This window comes from Hyperolius riggenbachi, chromosome 5, assembly GCF_040937935.1.
Source record: "Hyperolius riggenbachi isolate aHypRig1 chromosome 5, aHypRig1.pri, whole genome shotgun sequence".
NCBI classification, from domain to species: Eukaryota; Metazoa; Chordata; class Amphibia; order Anura; family Hyperoliidae; genus Hyperolius; species Hyperolius riggenbachi.
The window spans coordinates 81,029,342-81,047,920 of record NC_090650.1 but is presented as its reverse complement, the minus strand read 5'-3'; the positions used below and the strand labels follow the sequence as shown (position 1 = coordinate 81,047,920).

Genomic DNA, 18,579 nt, shown 5'->3' with positions numbered 1-18,579 from the left:
ATTATTTTATTACACAATCCAGTGTTGTTTATTTTATTTATTTATTTATTGTATTTATAAAGCGCCAACATATTACGCAGCGCTGAGTTTAGAGGTTAGCCACCTCTTTATTTCATATTTTAGTTTTTTTAACAAAGTTGTATACTTTCTTGGGTGCCTCTCCCCCTGTTGTGTTATAAGGTAGAAGACATCTTTCCAGATGTGCTGCTTACTTATTCCTTCTGGACACATGAGAACCAATTAAGAGGCTATTCACAGCTGTAGAATTGCTAGAGATTGCTTCTTGGATATAAGGCCACACGGAGCCGGGACAAGGTCCTCCAGCACCCAAGGCTGAGACACCAAAGTGCCCCCCCCCCCCCCATTCATCACATACTGATTACTATTAGACTAAGAAGCATCCCAGGGCCTCCAACACCCTCAACACCCTAATCTCTAGTCATCTGGCTTGCAGTCACTGCCGTGTATCCCCTTTTCTTATTTCTCTCTGCTACAAACACAATAGGGGAATGATAGCTGAGTGAGTTGTGCGTCCCCTCCTACACAGCGCCCTGAGGTTGGAGCCTCTCCTGCCTCGGCCCGGCCCTGAGGCCACATTCAGAAAGCCCTGTGTCTGCAGTTATCCTTATTAGGAAATTGCAGTAAGTTTGATGAACTTTTGAACGCTTGATGATCCCCCTTTCAGAGCTAGAACAGAAGGAACAATGAAAATGCTATGAAAGGTTATATTTACAGACTCGTATTGAGCCTTTTGTGTAATAAACATCCACACAGAAATGTTGTATATCATACCTCCAGGCAGATAACTGATCCTTGGTGATCTCTGAATATTTTCAGCTGGTCTCCAGTGACCATGTTCCACCTTCGGATGGTGTAGTCAGTGCTTCCTGAAAATAGCTCCTTATTGGGGGTATCCAGTACAATACACAATATGGCTCCTACGTGCCCTCTTAATGTCTGGTAGCAGCATCCACTGAATGCTTCCCAAATTTTCACTGTGCAGTCTGTGCTTCCCGTCACCAAGAAGTCTTTCACTTCCCTCCCTTCCATGTCAGATGCCTCCAAGATATCACTGGATGAAAAGTGCGCTAAGGCCAAGACACAGTTTCCATGACCCTGAAACTCCTGTAAAGGTCTGCCAGAGTCTACATCCCAGCAGCGAGCCGTCCGGTCATAAGATCCACTGAAGAGCAAATTCCTGGTGATCAGAATCCTGTGGAAGGTTAATGTGCCATAATAATTATTTATATATTTTATTAATTAAGACACTATTCATTTAATACAGGAAGTAACTGTATAAAAACAACAAAAAAATTGGCTTCTGAAGGAACACTATATATAATTTCGTAACAGAATTTATATCCATCCAAAAGTAATATTTCAAAGTAAGTTGTACTCCAGTGCCAATCAGTTATCGCACACAATCCTACTGATGCCTCTTAGACATCACTCTCATGATAGCTCTGCATTTAAAGTTCACCTGAACTGAATGGGATGTGGTGGCTACCATATTTCTTTTTAAAAATACCAGTTTCCTGGCATCCTGCTGGTATCTTTGGTTGGTAGACTCCTTGCATCAGAAAAAAAGTTTGGAGCTGAGTATTTTTTACTGTTTTTATTTTTGCTAAACATCTTTTTGTTGGTGCACACAAAATAGCACATTCAGTACCTTTTTTGATGCCAAAAATTATTTTTGTCCCTCCAGAGTACTGTATATTTGATTGAACAAGATTAGGCTGTCACATGTCTATGAGAATGATTCACTAAAAGCCATTAAGATTGCCATCCACAGAACGCACGGCAATTCTACTGGTACTTATGCCAATACGGAATAGCGTGCATTGTGCAATTAGCGCAACCCGCAGAACATCAGTAATGCAAACATTATTATGGTAACGTGCATTACACAGACAACGTAACATGCGTTGCCATAGCAATGCTCCTGTTACCTATGTGGTGCAGGTTGTGCTAACTGCACAACGCATGCTATTCTGGTACTAGTAAAAATTGCCGTGCTGTTAGTACAGCAATGTTAACCATCCCTACCAAAACCTCCAGGCACAGGAATACATTCTTCCCCAAGCAGTCCTTCTCCTGAACTCTAGTCTCCACCCCAGCAAATCCCCCACATCTGTTTTCTGGTATCTTTGGTATAAGCGAACCTATGCTTTTTTTGAAATTATGTCTGTCAATCTTTGTCTGTTAAATTGCACTATTGCCAATGCCGTACCATAAACAATTCAAGGTGTGAAAACTGTTGTACATGGCGAATAAAGCCGATTCTGAATTTTAGAGAATTAGTGAATTTTAGTTAATCAACCTCTGTATAAGATACCAAACTTGCCAAAGTTTATTAAAGCATAAAACGAGCCATAATATAAAATAAATCGTAAACAGAGCTTATGTTGTGGTACAGATGTAGAGAAGGCCCCTAAAAGACTTTCCAGGCATTGAAGGTCTCCAACAGAATGGGGGCCTCAACAGTTGGTAAATGGAAGCTTTTTGCAACAACAACCACTGTTTCTAGAGATTGGTGTCTGGCCAAACTGAGCCATTAGAGAGAAAGGGCTTTACTGAGAGAGATGGTCTCGGCTCCAGGGAACCTATGTGAGGATGAGAGAAAACGTTAAGAACAACTTCCATCACCACAACATTTCAGTGGTCTGAGCTTTATGGTAAGAGTAACCAGATATAAACCTCTTACTAAAAGACACATGAAAGTCCCCTAAGTCCAATGAGTTTGCAAAAAGGCACCTAAAGGTCTTTCAACCTGTGAAAAAAAGATATGTTCCCATACATGAAGCTTAACCTGTCTAGTCTCAATCCCCAGCGCCCTGTTTAGAAGGAACCAGGCACCACTCATGACCTTTGCAGAATCATTTTAACTGCACAGTATGGTGATGACTGTATCATATTGTAGGATTGTTTTCCAGTCACACCAACCAGAAAGACTAGTCAAGGAGAACAAAGGAAAAGTACTCATATATATACCTGAAAACAACATGCCCCAGAATAATCTGGCTCTCAAACCATACCAAAAGTTAATCTTCCAAATATAAAAAAATAACCCTAAACACAAAGCAAAGAAAACAGAGTAGTATCTTGAAAACAATCCTGTGAATGCCCCTGAGGAGCCCAGTGGCCCAGCCAGTGAATGGCATTAAACTCAATCCAGCAATTCTGGAGAGACCAGAAAACAGCTCCAGCCTCTAACCACTACAAAAGGTGCTTCTACACATAAGTTCAGGCTAAAGCGTCTGGCTACTTGTGTAAATGTGGTATATTAGTTTTTTATTCATATTTTTAGATTGTAAAACATTGTTTTCATTGTCATTTTAGGGTATTGAGTCCTGTCTGAAGAAGGGAAAAAAATAATTTAAATAAAAGGAAACCCAAGGTGAAAATAAGCTGATGAGATAAACAATTGTATATATCCTCCTACTTCCGAGAAATACCTTTCTTTGTAGAATTCCAGAGTTTTATTTTCTTTTTAAAAGCTAAAAAGTAGGTTCAATGTTGTATTGTCTCATATGACTGATAAAGTCTTTGAGGGCCCATTTCCACTAGCACGGAAACCGGGCCGAATCCACAGAGTTTCCCCACAGGCAAATCGCTCGGGAAAACTTTGCCATAGGGGATAATGGCGCCGCCGGCGGAATCGCTTGACCCTAGCGATTCGGCCGGCATTGCCCACAGTTTTCGCGTGGTAGGCAGCGAATCCCATAGCTGTGCATGACACGCAGACCCCGAAGTGCCGCCGCGCATCTCGCAGCCGCGCGTGGTGGCTAGTGGAAACGGGCCCTTAGTGCCTGAGAAGCTAAAATAGGCCCATTGACCTTTTTATCTATCCCATGCACTCAGGGTTGCTCGTAAACTACGCCAGTGCGAATTTACGCATCGTAGTACGCAACTACGCATCGTAGTTCGTAGGCGAAGTTTAAGAACTGCACGTACGCATTTCCGCGTAGTTGTGGTCCCGATATGCGAAGCTTCGCCCGCTACGCGTAGTTGACGTATGTATTGCGAAGTTAACTACGCATGCGGTAACTGCATTTATATGGGTCATTGCGCATGCGCAGAAATTGTATTGCCCTTTATACGCATACAATTCCGCATTGGATGGTGGAATGTATGCTTATATTAGTTTATGTATGCGCATAGTTAGCAGATTATTGCGAAAATTTTTCCGCATAAGGGCATAAGCGGTCACATCAACTATGCTACGCACTACGTGAAGCTTGCGTATTTTAACGCGTAGTCTACGGTATGCTAACATAGCGAAGTGGCTGATTTCGGAGCCGTAGATTGCGAAGCGTATTTGCTTAAAAAATACGCGTAGTTCCAGCGTAGCGAAGTTGGCTGACTACGACCATCCTTGCCTGCACTCAGAAGCTGCTCTGTACAGAGAAGAGTTTTATTGCTGTAATTCCTTATCAGCAAGGATTACGCTATATTTCCACTAGGGCCTGATTGGAGAGAAACTAGGTACTCACGATACAATTTTCAGATCAGATCGATTATTTCCAACAGGGCCGATCTGATTTCCAATTGATTTTCTGATTGATTTTCCGGTTCACTTCTTTTGTATCTTGTGTACCTAGGATATCATACCTGGGCCAATATGCAATTCACTTTTTCTCCTGACTTATCTCCTAGGAGAAAATTTTTCATCTTATCTTTAGAAAATCTTTTCAGCACTCTGCAATTGAAAAAGTACCAAAAAGTAGGTGAAAAAAGTACTATTACAATTATTCTGAATATTTTTTTGCTTGCTGGTGAATTAAAAGGTATTTTATTGGCAAGTTGTGAAGATATCACCCAGGAGAAAACTCCAGAGTAAGGCCCAGTGCACACCAAAACCGCTAGCAGATCGTCAAAACGCTAACGGTTTTGGGAGCAGAGAGCAGATATTTGGCCCAGTGCACACCAAGCGGATTTTGTATGCGATCCACCGGCCGCATCAGCCAGTGAAAAAGCTTGGCTATTGTATTTCAATGTGTGGTGCACACCGACGGTTTGAGGTTTTTTAGCAAACCGCAAACGCGCAGCAGGAGGCGCGTTTGCGGCTTGGCAAAAACCTCAAACCGCCGGTGTGCACCATCCCATTGCAATACATTAGCCAAGCATTTTTCCAGGCGGATGCGGCCGGCGGATCGCTCCAAAAACCGCTCGGTGTGCACTGGGCCTAAAAGTGAATTGCATATGGTAACTGGTGTTTAACTCTTTCAGGCAGAAAAAGAAGAAAAGCAACACAACCTAATTATTTGAATGCTTGGCACTATACACATCTATGTCATCATGTGGCTTTTGGTGGACTTAGCCGCCAACAACTTTAGACTGTCCATATCTATACAATCCACTGTTTGCATCTCTGCAAAGATTTCCTGAAAGTTTGGAAAATGGTGTGCTAATTATACTAGTGGCAACTATTACTGTTGTTAGTTAACACACTGACCAAGGTAAAACAACCCCATTACTGGTGATCAGGTGATCAGCATGTCAGGGACTTCTCAAGGAGACACCTTTACCCACCTGTTCACAATTGATGTGTGTCCTGTATACACCGTCAGACACTGCCCTGTAGACACCTCCCACTTCCTGGCAGTGTGGTCTGCACTACATGTGAATGCCACCTCGTTCTCCAAATGACAAAAAGTGATATAGCTGCCATGTCCTGTACATAATGACATGAAAAAATAACAGAGATAAGACTAAAGAACAGCTTAAGTCGAACATTTTCCATAAATGTATTGTAGATTTATACACTGTCCTGTGTGCTGATCACCCCTCCCAGTTGCTAGGCAACGTGAATAACAGTATAGGAAATACCATCATGCTTTGCACAGCATCAGGGAAAAAAAGCCCGGGCAGTTTTATTTCATGGGGCGGAGCTTAAGCTTTTGTGCAGCTGAAAATAAGGCTTATGTAAGAAAAACGAAGTTCTGATGCTGTGAAACTGTTAAAGAAATACCAAGCCTTTTCAGTGCTGCTGAGTAGATTTTTAGTCTGGAGGTTCAATTTAATGATTTTACCTTTGTATTTAAATAAAAATGGTCACTTTGCTATTGCTTCCATTACAGAAATTAACAATTGGCAGTCCTTAGCACCGTACTAAGGGGTAAAGAGTCATTTTTTGAAGAGTAATTTTTCACACAGGAATCAACATGCTCTGTAACTAGTTTATGGATTGTATAGACACTGTATAAAATAAATCATACACTTTTATTAGCTAATTAATCAGGGTCTCATTTTAGGACATGTTAAAGTGGACCCAAATTAAAAATACAAGATTTCAGAAATAAAATCTATTTTCTACATTATAATAATAAATAGCTGCCTTTTTTCAGCTGCATGATGACATATATAAAATATTTTACATTTATTGGAGAAACCTCTCCCTTACTTTCATATTGCCGGGACAGAATCCGGCAGACTGGTGGAGTAGGAGGTGTCCGACAAAGGAGGAATTGCTAATGGCTGCCACCTGCATAACCCTAGTTATGAAAAGAGACGGGTGAAAAGCATGCACTGAAATGCTCATAGGCTTGAAGGAGTGTTTATTTATCTTTGTATGTGTCAGAGTGGTGCAACTAAATATTTTGAATTAAAAAAAAATGTTTGGTTTGGGTCCGCTTTAAGGTATACGGTAAGCACACTAAAACTTTAGGGTATATATTTCCAATGATCATACATATATTATGACCGGTAATTTTTATTACCGGTAATTATTTAAAACAAATAATGTTATACAGTATGTTATAGAAATCCCTTAAAATATCAGTAAAACTTTCATTTATGATTTACAACGGAGGGGACTCGGAGCATAGAGTTACCTGAAAGACTCCGGGGGCTAAAAGAATCCTCAGGTAAGTACAAATATCATCTCAGTACTGCTCTGCACACATAGAAGGTTCAGCCAGTAAAGGCAGAGGAGCTTAGACAGTAATAAGACAGTAATAAGACAGAAATCCTGACTAAACTCGCACTGACCACTTCACCTTTGGCAAACCTTGTGTTTCTGCTGCCACTGGCACTGTGCATGTGAGGACTGCTGCGATTTTTACTGCACGCAGAGGCATTGCAAGCCTGCCAAGGTAAACTATTACACTTCATGAATAAAAATATTACTCGGCCAATTCCCTGTTATGTGTCCGTCTGTAACTGAATAATTCCTGTCATAACTGTAAATGCTCATTTATTGGCCAAGCTGAGGGTAAGTTTGCACTGCAGTCTAACGGTGTGGTCACACTGTAATGTGCCTGCCTTCTGTACTAAGACTGAGGCTGTATCCCTCTAAGGGGATTACAGAATGCCCAGAGAGCTCACGGTGACCCAGAACCACTAGGAAGGTATAGGGGGTAAAAGAGACAGAAAAGCCCTCCTACTAAAGCCCTCCTACTAATAAGTAACGTTGAGGCCGGTTTTACATTTATTTTTTGTGTTGCTGTGGGGATGAAATGCCCCTGACGCAACTGACAACTGACAACAGTATGTGCTGACAGGGTCATATGCATAGCCCTGCCCCCCTCTCAGTGATGCACTCCCTGCTGGGCAGGAAATAGGTCACTGGGATTCCCTAGTATTCCCATCAGTCCTCACATGCGTACAGTGATGCACCAAGCTCCGTCGTTTACACTACACACTTCGCTCATAGACTACCATTACCCAAAGCACCGTGCGGTAATCAAGGTGCTTGTGGTAATACGCTGTTGCCCTTGCGCCGGATTAAACACTTGAGGCGCACCGCAAGGGACCACAGTAGTGTGAAATTCTCCATAGACTTTCATTGCTTTTGTGGCCCCTTGTGGCAAAATAGGGTAACGCAACGCAGGTGTAGCCTGCATGTGCAAAAGGGACCCAAGTGTAATTTTCCTTCTTAAAAGACAACTGTAGCAAGAGCTATATGGTGGATGCTATAGTTATTTCCTTTTAAGCAATACCAGTTGCCTGGCTATGGTGGTGACCATCTGCCACTAATACTTTTAGCCATAGACCCTGAACAAGCATGCAGCAGATCGGGTGTCTCTCACATTATTGTCAGATCTGACAAGATTAGCTGCATGCTTGTTTCTGGTGTTATTCTGACACTATTGCAGCCAAATAGATCAGTAGGGTTGCCAGGCAACTGGTATTGTTTAAAAGGAAATAAATATGGCAACCGCCATATTATTCTCACATCAATTAAAGAGAACCCAATGTGGGTTTTAAAAATTATAATTGCACACAGAGGCTGGGTCTGCATATAATGCCCAGCCTCTGTTGCTACATTGTTCTCCCCCAGACCCCCCCTGCGCTCTGCTATCCCCCATAAATCAAACCGCCGTGCTAGCGACACACAGCGTGCCGCTAGCAGGCTGTTTACATGGCCACTGTCACTCACTGCCGCTCCCCCGCCTCCTCCATATCGCCGCTCCCCACTTGCATCCCTTCCCTCCATTCAGTGGAGGCGGAGAGCGGCGATATGGAGGAGGCGGGGGAGCAATAGAGAGTGACAGTGGCCATGTAAACAGCCTGCTAGCGACACGCTGTGTGTTGCTAGCACGGCGGTCTGGGGGAGAACAATATAGCAACAGAGGATGGGCATTATATGCAGACCCAGCCTCTGTGTGCAATTAGGATTTTTACAACCCACATCGGGTTCTCTTTAGAACAGAAGGTATTTGTGATAATTCAGCTTTGAGTGAGCAACTGTGGTTTTCCATGATGCACCACTCCTGAATATGCAAATTATCTCTGTATGCCCCAGAAGCCAGGCTCACAGCCAGAGCGGCTGGTGTATAGCAAGCCTATAGCTTATACATTTCCTGAGACTTGCCAAAAAGTGGCCAAACTAACAATACTGCCATAGTGCTGGTTACAGCAAGATGTTAGCATGCCTCTAATCATGGGCGTAGCAATCACCCCTGCAATCCCTGCCATCGCAGGAGGGCCCAGAGGCTTTGGGGGCCCCTCCTCCTCCCTCTCCCCAACCTCAAGTGCAGCCAATAAGCAAAAAAACCTCACTGTTCGCTCACAAAAACCATGTGCAGGAGTGTGTGTAATGTTTTCCTGCTTCCAGAGGCTGCTTTACAGCAGAACACTCTCTGCTGCCATTCGCCAGCTCCCGATCACGTGCGTTTCGAGGACCAAGGGGGCCCCATGCTATCATTTTTGCAGGGGGCCCTGTTAAGCCCAGTTACACCCCACCGCTAAATCATGATTGAGGCTCTAGCACTAGATTTTTAAACGAAGATATTAGGTCTTAACCACTAAGTTTAAGTGTACGTATATTTAACTGTGTTTAAAAAGTCCATACATAACTCTGGTATGTTTAACCACTTAATGACAAGCTGACTTATAAAAACGTCCTGCTAAAATCTCTTAATGGCTCCAAGACGTTTTTATAAGTCAGACAGTGCTGCTGCCGCTGTGCGAGTACACGTGTGCGCGCTCCCGCGCACGTGAAAATAGTGAAAAAAAAAACACCAAAACCACCAAAGAAAAAATACACCTTTATTTCCAAATACTATATTGTCACCATACTTTGTACTAGGGGACATAATTAAAATCTTGTGATAACCAGGAAAACTAGGCAGATAAAATGTGGGTTTTATGTACAGTAGCAGTGTTTATATTAAAACTATAGGGGATAAAATTAGAGAAATTGTGTATTTTTTCATTTTTTCCCTTTAAAATGCATAGAAAATAAGGTAATTACTAAAAACAAATATCAACCCCAAAAAGCCTAATTGGTGGTGAAAAAAAACAAGATATAGATCATTTCATTGTGATTAGTTGTGATTAAGCTATAGGCAAATGAAAGGGATGAGCACTGAAAGGTGAAACTCGCTCGTCCGTTAGGGTAAAAACGCCTTTGGGGTGAAGTGGTTAATGACTGATTTAGTCCAACTGAGTAGGAATGAGGACTTTCATGTATTAACTTTACAGAGCATGCTGCCATGTCATTCTCTCCGGGGAGCTCACATTCTAAAGCTGGCCATACACTAGGCCGATTCCCCGCCGATCGACAGCAGATTCGATCACTGGGATCGAATCTGCTGTCACATCGTTCATGCTACACGCTAAATTTCGATCTATTTCGTCCCGAAATAGATCGATCCCGTCGATTGCTCCATGCGGGAAATTACCGTCGATCGCCCGCGGGTAGGGAGCGCGTCGCTAGTGGCGTTCGAGTGCCCGGCAACAGACGCAATAGAGTGGCAATACATTACCTGCTCCGCCGGCGCGACTCCCCCGGTCACCGCTGCGCTCTACTGTTTAAACTTCCTGCCGGGCAGGAAGAAGTGAAGCATGCCGGACCCGGAGACCAGACCAGAGCGGAGAAGACAGCGGAGACCTGGGGACTGGAGTCGCGCCGGCGGAGCAGGTAATGTATGCGGGCATGCGGGTGGGGGGAGTGGTGGAAGCACAAGCACCACAGATTGTGATCGGTTTTATGCTGAAATTGGTTCACAATCTGTTTGCAGTAAAGGCAGCCATACGATCCCTCTCTGATCAGATTCGATCAGAGAGGGATCTATCTGTTGGTCGAATCTGATGGCAAATCGACCAGTGTATGGCTACCTTTATTCCTACCATAGTCATTGTCTAATATCCTATCATAGTCTATGGTCAATGTCGGGGGGGAGAGGGAGGGGGCAGCTATTTATTAGCTGTAGTATGTATTTAGACTATTGTATAGTCTAATACGTACATACTCACAAGTCAAGGTTGCTTACGCCAACAACTACCGGTATCGCCTTGGTATTGAGATTCTAGAGGCACAGACTAACCAGCAAGCTCATGGTGACCCAGAACTCATTGGAGTGTATAAGGGACTACAATCAGAGCTGGGACAAGGTCCTCCGGCACCCAAGGCTGAGACACCAAAGTGCGCCCCTCCATCCCTCCCACCCCAGCTGTCACACACTGATTGCTATTAGACTAAGAGGGTCACAGGGCCCATAACCTCCCCAACACCTTAATATCTAGTTATATGGCTTGCAGTCACTGCTATGTATACCCTTTTCTTATTTATTTCTGCTTCATACACAATTAGGAATGACAGCTGAATGAATTGTGCGCCCCCTTCTACACTGCGCCCTGAGGCTGGAGCCTCTCCAGCCTATGCCTCGGCCCGGCCCTGACTACAATGGTCCTAAAAGCCCCCTTACTAAGATGTTAAGAAAAACAAAAGTTTGCTTTCTTAAAACAGAAAGAATTTGCGATAATTCAGATTGGAGTAAGCTTGAGATGTCTCCCAGGGCATCACTGCTGAATATATGCAAATTAACCATTGTAGTCCCTTATAGGACCATTGTAGTCCCTTACACACTCCAATGAGTTCTGGGTCACCATGAGCTTGCTGGTTAGTCTGTGCCTCTCGGATTTACAAGCCCTACTCCATAGAGCCAAATTAATCCATGCCATGCACTGATGAGGATCAAACAATCCGAAACAGTCTGTATGCATGTTGGATTATTATGGCTCTGTACAAATTAACAAGCTGACACATCATTGCATTCCAGCGGTTCTGGAGGTGTGTTTAGCTTCTAAGGGTACAATGGTTAATTTGCATATATTCAGCAGTGATGCACTGGGAGACATCTCAAGCTCACTCCAACCTGAATTATCGCAAATTCTTTCTGTTTTAAGAAAGCAAACTTTTGTATTGAGATTCTGATTGGGATTTAAACAAAAAAGAGCTTTATGAGTATAGCATAACATTCTAATCCTCCAACAGGGGAGACTAAACATGAAAAACAACAGATGGAGGTGCCCAAAAGCTCAGAGCTTGTTATTATACATTATATATACATAATAATAATAATAATATGGTAGGACATTGGACTATGACTATGGTAGGGATTAGATTTTAATCTCTGAGGGCTGGCTAGTGACATGACTATGTACTCAGTAAACGCTGCAGAAGATGTCAGCACAATATAACTACAGAATAATAATATAATACATGACGCTGGTTCCTAGTATTGTTCCTTATCTGCAGAAAGCTACCCATATGGTTTGTGTCAAGGACTGCTCCATTGTTTTCCAGATGAGCTAGTTATACTGCATGAGAAGTTCTGGCTCAGCTGTATGCAGCATTAACGTCACTTTCTCCGTCAGGACTGAATATTCAGTGCCAGCGCTGTGCTTTGGACCATCCGCTATATATGGGATGTGTCAGAAAATATCACATCTCTTGCAGCGATTACTGCATCAGGTGGTACACTTAATCAGAAACACAGAAGATTAGTTAGCATGTGGATTTTATTGAACAAGCTGCTCCCTTTGCTGCTAGCGCTGCCAGATTGCAGGCTGGTTTGTGCCAGTGCTCGTCCACTTAGCATGGAGTCCTCCATGTCCTCCTATGATTCATATGTCAGTCCAATTACTTTGCAGCACAGGCTTGTATATAAAATCATCTTGTATATAAAACCAGCCCGGCATCAACATTAGAAAACGTGAACATTCAGCCAAGATGGTGTTTTGGCACTACGGCCAAACAAGGCCTTTAATTACATAATGAATCTTGATTAAAGTAACATTTGGCTTCTGGAATTGTTAACTGGAAAAAAGTAGGAAATTAATCTCCTGAGACAAGTCTGCCTGGCTCCCAGCAATCCTTATTCCACTGCCCAGCTTTACAAGGCTTGCATGGTGTCCTTTCCTAATACTGCGCGGGATTACAGCTGCATAATAGGATTAGACCACCAACATCATAGGACGCAAATCGCACAATGGAATGCTGCATTTAGTTATTCAGTGTTGCATATTTCTCTTGATGTCTGCAGGTTAGACACAGCATGAGCTATGCAAAATGCCATATATTTTCAAGCCATAAAACTAGTTCAAGTACTTATTGTTACAAAAAATAGCTAACGGTCCGGATTATGCTGAAGAGGAACTAAAACAGACACTTTTTAGAATAAGGGACATCTAACTGTTGCTTAGAGTGTTGAGGGTTCCAGGGAAGCTAAATTAAATGCAACTTTTTCTGGTTGCCTCTAGGTAGAAAAGTATACATGAAAAAAAGGGCGCAGGGGATTGCCGCTAGTAGAATATCACTACAATTAGTGACATTCTACTGCTGGATTCTGACAGTAAAATATTGGTAATGCTTGCCAATATTTTACTATGGCTAAACCTAACACTACTCTCACATAGAACCCTCCCTTTACCAATGCCTAACCCCACTCCCTCCCCCCCCCCCCTGGTGGTGCCTAACCCTAACCACCCCCCTGGTGGTGCCTAACCCTAAGACCCCCTCCCCCCGGTCAGGGCCGGCGCTACCATGAAGGCAAAAGAGGCAGCTGCCCCAGGGCCCCAGAGCTTGTAGGGCCCCCCAGTGGCTACAAGAGGAAAACATTTTTTCAAATCGGCCTTATAGTTTTTGAGAAAATCGATTTTAAAGTTTCAAAGGAAAAAAAAAACACATTTAAAAACCTGCCGACTTTAATGGTTAATAGCAAATCTACCTTAAATGCTAGAAACCCTAAATTTGCAGGATATGTTAAAGGAAAACTTAAGTCAAAAAAAAAATGACATTTACTCACCTGGGGCATCCCTCAGCACCCCGAAGCTGGATGGTGCCCTCGCAGCCCCGCTCCGATCGTCCTGTCCCCACCGGCGGCTACTTCCGGTTCGGCGACAGCCGCCGACAGGCTGGGAACGCGGCTGATTTTCCGCGTTCCCAGCCGCTGCTATCACCCTCTATGCTGCTATAGCGTCTATATATACGCTATAGCAGCATAGAGGGTGATAGCAGCGTCTGGGAACGCGGAAAATCAGCCACGTTCCCAGCCTGTCGGCGGCTGTCGCCGAACCGGAAGTAGCCGCCGGCGGGGACAGGACGATCGGAGCGGGGCTGCAAGGGCACCATCCAGCTTCGGGGTGCTGAGGGATGCCCCAGGTGAGTAAATGTCATTTTTTTTATTTGACTTAAGTTTTCCTTTAAGGAGATCATTAGGAATAAGAGGAAAAAACTATTTTTCAAAAAGACCTTATAGTTTTTGAGAAAATCGATTTTAAAGTTTAGAAGGAAAAAAGTATAGTTTTAAATGCGGTAAATATCTTTTAGTAGCAAACCTAACGGTAGTGTAATTTTACATGCATCAAACGAAAGCGCAATAAATTTCCTGACGGGGTTTCCAGGGGGTCTATACGCAGCCGCAGCGCTTTGGCCAGGGATCACTATACAGCCGCAATATGGCTGTATGGAGATCCCTGGCATTTTTTCCTATTTTCCCAATTTTTTTTTATGTTTAGAGTGTGGGAATTAAAAAAAAAAAAAATTATGTGGGGTCCCCCCTCCTGAAACTTTTTAACCCCTTGTCCCCCATGCAGGCTGGGATAGCCAGAATGTGGAGCTCTGACGGATTGGGACTTCACACCCTAACTATACCAGCTCCAAAAAAGGTCCCCCTAATGCCGATTTTTGTTACGGGGTATATGTTGGGGGGGTCCCCCAGGTTAATTTTGCCCTGGGGCCCCATTGTTGCTTAAACCGGCCCTGCCCCCGGTGGTGCCTAAGCCAAAGACCACCCCCCTTCGGTGGTGCCTAACGCTTAAGACACTTCCCCTCCCGAATGATATGCGGCAAGGAAGGTACATTTCTGCATCCGGAGGCACTAGATTAGTGGCAGTGAAATTACATTTCGGCACCCAATAGCATAAAGGGTGCAGGGATCTTATGGAAATGCTAACTGTAGCATTGCCCCCCCCCCCCCCCCCCTAATATACAGAAAGCACAGCGAAGTGTACATTACTCACCTCCCCAGGAACCAGTCACACGCTGCAAGTCTACCTCCTGTCTTCGAAGGTGCCTCTGTCACTGCGCTGAGATCACCCTCTGTTGTCATGTGACAGACGGCAATCTCAGCATAGAGAGGGGCAGCCTTGGAGAACATGGAGAAAACGGGCTTCTGTGGCTGGATCGTGGGGAGGTGAGTGATACTACAGCTCCACTGCACACTCTGCATCCAGCCCTCCCAGTGTAGCTCGGGGTTACTGCTAATTGCTGCTAAAAGTAACCCAAAGCTACACTCTGGCATACCGGAAAGAGAGTTAATTAATAGCAGGCTGTGCTTTGCTGATGACTGTGCCATAAAATAGCATGGGTTGGCAGGCTAGATAAACAGAAGTTCCTGGCCTGTATCTGCATGATTTTATGCACTGCACTGCTGCCACGGGATTAATTAAATGGAAATCGTGTATGAATGAGCAGGTGCATCTAATAAAATAATCAGTAAACGTATATGGATATTTGTAGTTATGTAAGTGAAACGAGATTGCCCACTCACCCTGTAGGAGCCTGCAGCACTGATTGTCAGATGTCCTCCACAGACGGGCTGTGCAATCCTCGCTGGCGGTCAGCAGATGGCTCCCGTCGGGACTTAGGCTCATCCAGTTAATTCCTCCCTTGTGGTCTCTGCAGACCTTGATCAGACAGTTGGTTGCAGCAAAAGTGGAGCTACTGCTCCCCATTCTCTGGAGCCCGGCATGGGCAGTGGCAGACGGGGGAGGAGTCATGAGATTTACCACTCCAAAGCGATAAAAGAGGGCACTGTTCACCTGATAGATCCGGGATCTTCTACATAGTGAGCAATGGTATGAAGCCACCTAAACCTAATAAAATAAATCAAGAGATAAAATTAAAAAAAAGTTAAAGAGCTGTAGGAGAACTTAAAAAATTATTCAGGATAGCCATTTTTTACATTAACCACTTCAGCCCACGGGTTGTTTTCACCTTAAAGGACAAGTCCGGGGTAAAAAACAAACAAACAAGATCTGCTTACCTGGGGCTTCTTCCAGCCCCTGGAAGCCTACCTCTACCTCGAAACAGCTTGGTTCCCAGCTGGTGCCCCCCCTTCGTTGCAGATGCCGGCTTCGCCAGTGTGCACATGTGCTTGTATAACACTGGACTGGAAGTGGTTAATTATACTTGTTTCAGCATCAGAAACTCCTCATGTCTATTGCTGAATACTAGGCTATGACATCACACAGCCTTCTGCCCCAGTGCACTCTAGGAAATCAACTGCCTGATTCACCTTTCCAACAGGAAAAATGCTGTTAGGGTGAGATAAGATTTTATAATATGCAAACATTGACTAAATCATTTGTAAATGAATATTATAAATCAATACGAAATCTTACTAATTGAGTTATAGCCAGTAAAGTTTTTCTTTAAAGAGACTCTGTAACAAAAATTGCATCCTGTTTTTTATCATCCTACAAGTTCCAAAAGCTATTCTAATGTGTTCTGGCTTACTGCAACACGTTCTACTATCACCATCTCTGTAATAAATCAACTTATCTCTCTCTTGTCAGACTTGTCGGCCTGTGACTGGAAGGCTGCCAAGTTCTTCAGTGTTGTGGTTCTGTGATGCATCTCCCCCCTCCAGGCCCCTCTCTGCACACTGCCTGTGTGTTATTTAGATTAGAGCAGCTTCTCTCTGCTCTCTTATCTTTTACAAGCTGGATAAATCCTCCTCTGAGCTGGCTGGGCTTTCACATACTGAGGAATTACATACAGGCAGAGCTGTCTGCACTCTGCAGGAAGAAACAGCCTGACACTTCAGTGGAAGATAGCTGCAGGGGGAAAGAAACACACAAATGATCTCTTGAGATTCAAAAGGAAGGGTGTATACAGCCTGCTTGTGTATGGATGTATATTCTATGTGTGGACATACTGTACATCAACCTACTTCCTGTTTTGGTGGCCATTTTGTTTGTTTATAAACAAACTTTTTAAAACTGTTTTTAACTACTTTTAATGCGGCAAGGAGCGGCGAAATTGTAACAGAGGGTAATAGGAGATGTCCCCTAGCGCACTGGTATGTTTACTTTTGTGCGATTTTAACAATACAGATCCTCTTTAAGGGGTAAATTCACAAAAGAATGGTAAATTTATCAAGTTCAGACAGTGTATGTTAAGTTTACCAGTAATTACGCTATTTACATTGTGAGTTACGCAAACTGCGGAGCTCGCTTTACACATTCAACACTAATATTGCTGGAGTAATAGCCAACTTAAAGGGGCACTACAGCGAAAAACTATAAAATTTAAAATATGTGCAAACATGTACAAATAAGAAGTACATTTTTTTCCAGAGTAAAATGAGCCATAAATTACTATGTTGCTGTCACTTACAGTAGGTAGTAGAAATGACAGAAGCGACAGGTTTTGGACTAGTCCATCTCTTTATAGGGGATTCTCAGGGATATATTTATTTTCAAAAGCACTTGGTGAATGGCAGTTGCTCTATCCAACTGCCAAAACTGTGTAGGGAGCAGGGAAGCTGGCCAGCATCATTAAATCCTATTTAACCTCCTTGCCGTTCTAAAAAATACGGCAAGGAGGCAGCGCCGCACTTTTTTTTATTTTTTATTTTTTTAAATCATGTAGCGAGCCCAGGGCTCGCTACATGATAGCCGCTGAGCGGCGGCATCCCCCCACCCACTCCGATCGCCTTCGGCGATCAGAGTATGCAGGAAATCCCGTTGAGAACGGGATTTCCTGCAGGGCTTCCCCGGCCATGGCGACCGGGCGGGATGATGTCACCGACGTCATGGACGTCGTGACGTCAGAGGGAATCCCGATCCGCCCCTTAGCGCTGCCTGGCACTGATTGGCCAGGCTGCGCAGGGGTCTGGGGCGGCTCGGCGCGGCGGGTAGCGGCGAATCGGCGGCGAGCGGCGGCGATCGCGTACTACACGCAGCTAGCAAAGTGCAAATCGGCCCAGCGGGGCCTGAGAAATGTTCCTGCGCAGGTTACCCCGAACTGAGTTCGGGATAACCGGCAAGGAGGTTAAGGAATATCTTTATAAAGAATAAAAGCCTTGCGGAGAATCCCCTATGAAGAGATGGACTAGTCCAAAACCTGTCACTTCTGTCAGATTTCTACTACCTACTGTAAGTGACAGCAACATAGGAGAAAAGTAATTTATGGCTCATTTTACTCTGGGAAAAAAAATGTACTTCTTATTTGTATATGTTTGCACATATTTTACATTTTACAGTTTTTCGCTGTAGTGCCCCTTTAAGTGATGCATGTATATAGCAAGGTATGCAATTTAAATAGCTCACTGTGTAAATGCTAGTAATTGTAACATCTGCGTTTACCATTCTTTTTTTTAATTTACCCCTAAATGTTTTACTAAACTGTGAGCAAAGAGGAACTGGGCATGAAAGTGGGTGACTCTGCTGAGCTGCAGTGTTGGCCACAAACAGTCAATTTGTCAAAAGTAGACTGAGGGTAATTTTACACTTATTAGTTGCTCTTAGTTATAACTGAAAGAAAATGGATTTTCAAAGTAATGTCCATGGTTTCCTATGGCACAGTTCCTGCTATACACGTTTTTAACTGAAAGCTTTTTCACAATGCACGGCTACGGGAAAAATACATACCAATGTGTTCTAACGCATACTAACGCATACCAGCGCATTAAATGTAAAAGGGCTCTGATAAAGTGGGTGGGATCAGGCAATAGCTTTGTTCTAGGGAGTGAAAAGATCTCACAAGCTGGGGAACACCCACTCCCCTTGCAGGTTCAGTTTTCTGTTCCAGGCCATGTGACTGACATTCCAAGGGGAGCTTAC

The 18,579-nt window shown here is 43.8% G+C and overlaps 1 protein-coding gene across 6 annotated transcripts in view; it reads right to left on the bottom strand.

Annotated features, from left to right (window-relative positions):
- The window catches only part of WDR86 (WD repeat domain 86), a 126,409-nt gene that overhangs the window by 66,824 nt on the left and 41,006 nt on the right, over positions 1 to 18,579 (bottom strand). For 4 of the 6 annotated variants that reach the window (XM_068238618.1, XM_068238619.1, XM_068238620.1 and 1 more), the window contains 3 exons: positions 15,282 to 15,606; positions 5,533 to 5,674; positions 793 to 1,213 (listed from right to left, as the gene is read on the bottom strand). In XM_068238618.1, the coding sequence (XP_068094719.1) occupies positions 793 to 1,213; positions 5,533 to 5,674; positions 15,282 to 15,510 (792 nt within the window). In that variant the 5' untranslated portion in view covers positions 15,511 to 15,606. Of the gene's footprint in view, positions 1 to 792; positions 1,214 to 5,532; positions 5,675 to 6,998; positions 7,143 to 15,281; positions 15,607 to 17,131; positions 17,193 to 18,579 lie in introns of those variants that run through there. The other 2 variants (XM_068238621.1, XM_068238623.1) reach the window with 2 other exon arrangements.